The 6316-nt window shown below is 37.5% G+C and overlaps 1 protein-coding gene across 1 annotated transcript in view; it reads left to right on the top strand.

Moving 5' to 3' along the window:
- Window positions 1-5470, top strand: part of LOC107692194 (gastrula zinc finger protein XlCGF49.1-like) — a 6637-nt gene extending 1167 nt beyond the window's left edge. The window contains exon 2 of the mRNA XM_016491159.1: window positions 4559-5470. Within this exon, the coding sequence (XP_016346645.1) occupies window positions 4561-5283 (723 nt within the window). The 5' untranslated portion in view covers window positions 4559-4560 and the 3' untranslated portion in view covers window positions 5284-5470. The remainder of the gene's footprint in view (window positions 1-4558) is intronic.
- The last annotated feature ends 846 nt before the right edge of the window (window positions 5471-6316 follow it).

The following is a 6316-nucleotide window of genomic DNA, read 5'->3' on the forward strand; positions in this document are numbered from 1 at the left end:
ACATGTTTACAGCCTGGTTCAAAAAAAGATTTTGGTCTATATAGCTAATTTTGCCCTTCATGACAACTGTGAGGGGGGTGAATTTTTTTATAATTCATACATTCATTCATTCAAAAGTCTACTGTCCACATGAGGCAACCTGCTCCGTGTCAAATAAAACCACTTTAATGAGGACACTCGTGACATTCTTCAAAAATAGCATTCATTTCTGTTTCTGCAATTCAATTTATAATACTTGCTAATTAGCACATTATTAGGAAAGGTGATTTGCAAAGATTCGTTACAAAACATTATACTCACTTCATCTGTAGATGAGGCTGGATCACAAATGATTCGCGCGAACATGCATTTATGCCACTGAAGACGCAGTGGATTATGTTTGTTTCTGAAGGGAATGCTCCCCCGATCTACATAAATGCATCTATGTTCGCGCGAATCATTCGTGATCCAGCTTCACCTACAGAAGAAGTGTGTAAGGTTTTTTTAATGAATCTTTGCAAATCGCCTTTCCTAATAATGTGCTAATTAGCAAGTTTCACGATGAATGCGGCTAAAGTAAACAGTCTCTCTGAGAGCGGCTCGGAAGAGAGGGGCGGAGTCAGCAGAGCTCATTAACATTTAAAGGAAAATGCTACAAATCTGCATGCTCTGAACAGAGCTGTTTTTGACAGGGTAAAAAAGGTGTTTTTTTACAGTACCATTGAGAAATTTTAATCAAACTATGTTACAGACTTTTCATTAAGACCCTAAAGAATCATATCAACTTGTGGAAAATGGGCATCCTATGACCCCTTTAAAAAAACATTTGAAAACGGCGCAAGTGATTCTTCTCTCTTTCATTCTCTCAAAGTGGCTTCACTTCGGTGCATCTCGTCTGTACACGCGAGCTGCTGCACATTGATCCAAGACTTTCACTTGCATTTCAGGGCAGTTGACACAACTGTCACTTGCCTAATCAGGTCATTGTTGCACATCTTTTTAAGCCATTTGGTACTCGCACGCTCCAGATGGGGTTTTCTGTGCGCTCACAGTCACATCCAAAGTATGCGTGTAAAGCCGCCTCACGAGTTTCATATCGAGCTATTATTCTTAGGTTGTTGAGCTTAAGCAGACAAATAAACACACAATGAGATTAAAATCAACACGCTCACAGAAAGCCACAGAAAAAGACCAGTGTCCAAAGGCCAGCTTGCCAATTTGCTGACCAAAGTGGAACAAATTCAGTCAAAATTGGACGATTTAGAGAACAGAGTTTGACAAAGAATTTGGGAATAGTTTGTCTACCAGAAGGAGCTGAATGCTCCGGTCCACTCACATCGTTTCTCTGTTTCTCAATCCCTAGAAATGTCTAGAGTTGCCCGCTGACTCTCTTGGATATAGATATTTTTGTTCTTCATGTTATTTCTCAGAGGATTATCTTTCTTTTTGAACCCACCAGACTTGTAAGTGTAGAATTTATTATAATTTTTTTTTGTTTGTAATATTTATTTATTTGTTTATTTTTTTAGACTATTACTGTGCATTCTTGCTTCCAACACTTGTATTTCCTTTTTGGAGAAGGATTTAGATGCTGTAGGGATATGTTTGTTTCATTTTCCCTGGTTGGCCTCTCTTGAAGGGGCTATTTTTCTCAGTGGCATTAGTACGGTGGCAGGTTTATGTACATTCATTATTTCATTTTGTGACTTTCCGATGTTATGTGTGCCCTATTGTTTGGGGATGAGACCTGGGGGTTGGGTTTCTTAGGGGGGTTATTCAGTGTTTAATTTGTGGTACTTTTCTGTTCAAATTTGGTGTCTTTGGTCTTCTATGTGTTCATCAGCATCTTAATATTTGTATTTCATTTTTATTTTTATTTATTTATTTATTTTTGCATTCAGGGAATTGCCAAGCCAGTAACTTGGAATGTGAAGGGTATTGGCCATCTCCTAAAGGCCCGGTCTCAAATGGTACCCTAAACCCTTGTGTGTCTTCCTCTGAGTCTGCACTTTCGTGACATAATGCCGCTTTGACTGTCGGGTAGAAGTCTACTGCGGAGCTCGCCGCAAAGGGGTGCTCGCGAGCACTCTTCTGAATGCTAAAATGAGGAATGGGACACGCTACGGTCACGTGGACTTAATGGACACGCGTGCACACAAAAGTGCACATGAAGTGTGCCATTTGGGACAGGGCCAAAAAGAAAGAAAATGTTTACATTCCTCAAAAAAAGAACATAGCCTATATCCATTGCTCTGTTGCCGGAAACCCACTTGTTGGCCACTGATCATTATAAACTGAAAAGAGACTGGGTGGGTCAGATTTATTAATCTTCTTTTGCGTCATAAAAATGAAGATTACTGTCTATGGAAAGCTTGAAATGTCTACTTTAAAACAAAACAATTAAAATCTAAACAAAAACTGAATCATTATGTAATTCATTTTAAAGGTTGCTACGTCCACTGTAGCCTGCGGAGATGGCAAGTGAGTGTCGGCTGCAAAGATGAAGCCGACACTGACTCTCCTCACCAGAGAACACTTGTTTATTAATAATTAATAAAAATATCTCCTTACTGTTTTTTTTCCTGACACATTCATAGTTAATTAATTTTGCAGGTGATTAGCGGCAAGCTTTATGCACTTGAACTCGGAATAAGCTAGCTATCTATTAAAGGCTCATTATGGTTTAGTAGCCTATTTAAATAATTAGCCGACTAGAAAAATAGGTTTTCTAACCTATAGGTGCGTAAATAAGTTGAAATGCAAGGCTCTGACCTGGAAGAGGTTCACTGAACTTGAAATTGTGACGAATATATTACGATTGTACAGTGTGTGCTTATCAAAGTAGTAGTATATAACAACAATATAATAATAATAATAATAATCACACTATTTGTGTTTAATGTTTTTTTATTTTTACAGTAAATCTCTGCTGTACAGCACTTTAATCAAAATTAAAAGGCACTGTTTAATTTTCATTTGATTACATTTTAAAAGATTCAGTTGTCAATTTTTGTATGTTTGTAATAAATTATTAACACCGAAATTAAAACAAACACAATTTCTGAAATAAATAGGCCTAAATAAATAAAACATTCCATAGGCCTATGGATATATTACTGTAAAAGTTGTAATAAAATATTAGGATGTTAAAGTTTTATAAATTCAATTTATCAGACATGTTTTAAGGTTATCAAATTTAATTAACCTAATAAATTGGAATCCAGGAAAATAAAAAATGGGAGTTCTAATGGCATTGGCTATAACAAATTGTAGTAAGCATATGCTTAATCACTGTTATAATTATGAAGGGGTCCTTGGAAAATTGTCTTGCCTGTAAGGGGTCCCTGGCCCCAAAAAGTCTGAGAACCCCTGCTATAGAAAACACCTCTTGGCATCACATGCAATTACAGTATTTGGAAGGAAAAATGAGATAAATTTGAAACCTGCTTAGCTTTATCTGTAGAGTGTTCCACAAAACAATATTTCATATTTTGGTTAAGCCAAATGTATATCTTTTCATTTCAGCCTGGACAACCAAACACAATGTCATCATTGAAATATTAATATTCCTTCCCAGGTGACGTCTGGTCCAAAGTGTAAACTGTCTTTATACAGTAAGTCAGAGAAAAACAAATTGACATTCAGACATTCAGTTTGTCATTGTCACATGAGGCAAGATATTCACTCCATAAACGGAAACTGGTGCCAGATTTAAAAAGGTTTTTTATTAACCTGCTATTGATGGGCTGCCTCAGGGATTCCACATGGACTCCATATAAGGAGAACATGGAGACTTGCAAGATGTCCCTCTTACAACATAGCATGCGGTAAGTGCGGGCAAGGAATCCCCAATCAAGTGATCCACATTAGACTCTCTTGCGGTCCTGCATTTTAGAGCTGCATCCACATATGCACCAGACAGAGTTGACCTTCCCCTTCCACATGCACCATGTGGGACTGATGGCTACTCATCTGAACTTAAGTGGACTTAATACTGAGCCCAGTGGCACTCCACACTTGTGTTTGATTAAATGTATTCATGCATATGAACAGTCGGATATATAAGACCTAAACAATACTAATACTTGTCCACTAATGGCAACATAATTCTTAAGCTATGATGTGGTCTATGTAGTCAAACGAGCTAATAGCATTGTAAGAAAGATGTTAATTTAATAATTTAATAAATTAATAAGCGTTAGATTCAATTATCGATTTGTATTCTATTTATGGGCTTGATGCTATTAGTCATCAATTGTGAACCGTTGAGTCAACCCCTGTGGTTGAGAGTATTTTAGACATGAATGGCATTCTCCTGAGTCAAGTAATAATGGGTTTAATTACTGCCAGCTTTCTTGAACTTAAGGGATTTTTTTAATGTGTCCTAAAGAAAGCTATCAGTTGTATTCATTATTGAAATTGAGATTCTGAGATAACTGGTAACTGCTCCTTCGCTAGTTTAGTTAGTATAGGATCTAGCAAAAATGTTGCTGGCTTTGATGCTTTCAGGTTGGTTTTGGTGTCTGTTGCTTTGTACCAGTAAGCTGGTGTTAATTTGTATTCGTCTTTTTCACTTTAGACATGAGCCCACCGAAAGAGGAGAGTCAAGAAGTGAATAAAGCAGAAGAGAAAGATCGGTGTGAGAAACTTGATTTCATGACTGCAGAACAATCCACTGAAATGACTTCCTCAGGAAACAGAGCTCAACCATGTCCTTACATATGTGGTCAGTGTGGAAAGAGTTTCGGAACTAAAGTAAAAATTTATCAGCACATGAGAATTCACTCTAAAAAGATTATATGTCAGCACTGCAAAAAGAGTTTCACAGACAGGCAACAGCTCAAGGATCATGTCAAAATTCACATGGGAAAAAAGCCTTTCATATGCCATCTCTGTGGAAAGAGTTGCTCAAAAGAAGGACGCCTCAAGGATCACTTGAGAATTCACACCGGAGATAAGCCTTTCGCCTGCCCTCAGTGTGGAAAGAGATTTGCTCAAAAACCAAACATTAAAGTCCACATGAGAACTCACACTGGAGAGAAGCCTTTCACTTGCACTCAGTGTGGTAAGAGTTATACATGTAAAGAAACACTTACCGACCACATGAAAATTCACTCCGGAGAGAGACCTTTCACCTGCCAACAGTGTGGAAAGAGTTTTACTAAAAAACAAAACATGAAAGTCCACATGAGACTTCACACTGGAGAGAGACCTTACAACTGTCTTTGGTGTGAGGAGCGTTTCATCTATCGAAGAGACCTGAAAGATCATTTGCGAACTCATTCTCGAAAGGAATTCCTGTGATCCTCAGTGTCGTAAGAGGGTTACAAGATAGAGGTTTCAGAAATAACCTGCATGTTCAGTGTGGAGGAGGGCATCTAATTTGATAAAAAATTATTTTAAAATCATCACACTTGAAGGTGAAAAAAAAATCATGCAGATGTAAGCCCGTTGAATTTGCTATAGTTTTGATACCGTTTGATTACTGTAACAAGTACTTTATAGAGTTTTTTGTTGTTGTTAAACATTTATTTTGTTACTGGTAATGAAATCCCTTAGTTTCATCTTTAAAATAATACAAACATTGTGTAATGTGAAGATTTATTCAGAATAGTGGCAGCAGCCTTTCACTTCCTGCATATAAGTTACAACTTAACATGAGCATCAGTTGAACTGGCAAAACATTTTACCTCTGGAAGACCAACTCACAACCATTGGCAGAGCCAGAAGGAAGTGCAACGTGGCAATGAACCCTAGGTGCCACCCCAAAATTTTGTTCACTACCGGTAGTTTTATGCTGATTGACATCTCATGTCACCTCTTGTTGAAAAAGCATCTTTTACCCCAGGGTGGAAATCACATAAGCAATTTTACTTGATCAATGTACTGAAGTACACTAGCCAACATTTAAAGTTGATCAAAACCTTTCATCAAAGTTGTCCTAAAACCAAAATGCGTTCTCGTCTTAGGACAGTTTTGATGAACTTTTTCCATCCACATTAAATGTTGACTACTATATTATTTTGGGGGATCTGTAGTTTATTCAAGTTCAATTTAAATGGACTACTCTGCAAACACTTAAAGGGGACATAACACAGTTTCACCCAATCTCATGTTAATCTTGAGTACCTAAAGAGTAGTACTGCATCCTTCATATCTCCAAAAAGTCTTTAGTTTTATACATTTTTTAAAAGAAAGATACAGCTTTACGATTCTCTCCGAGAACAGCCGAGCTCCTGGAGGTGCACTGTGGGCGGAGCTAAAGAGATGACGAGCACTTGAGTGCTGATTGCCAACAAAACACAGACATTTGATGCCGTTTCACTTACCGTCTGCA

Source organism: Sinocyclocheilus anshuiensis, unplaced genomic scaffold (genome assembly GCF_001515605.1).
Source record: "Sinocyclocheilus anshuiensis isolate Anshui unplaced genomic scaffold, SAMN03320099.WGS_v1.1 scaffold998, whole genome shotgun sequence".
NCBI lineage: Eukaryota > Metazoa > Chordata > Actinopteri > Cypriniformes > Cyprinidae > Sinocyclocheilus > Sinocyclocheilus anshuiensis.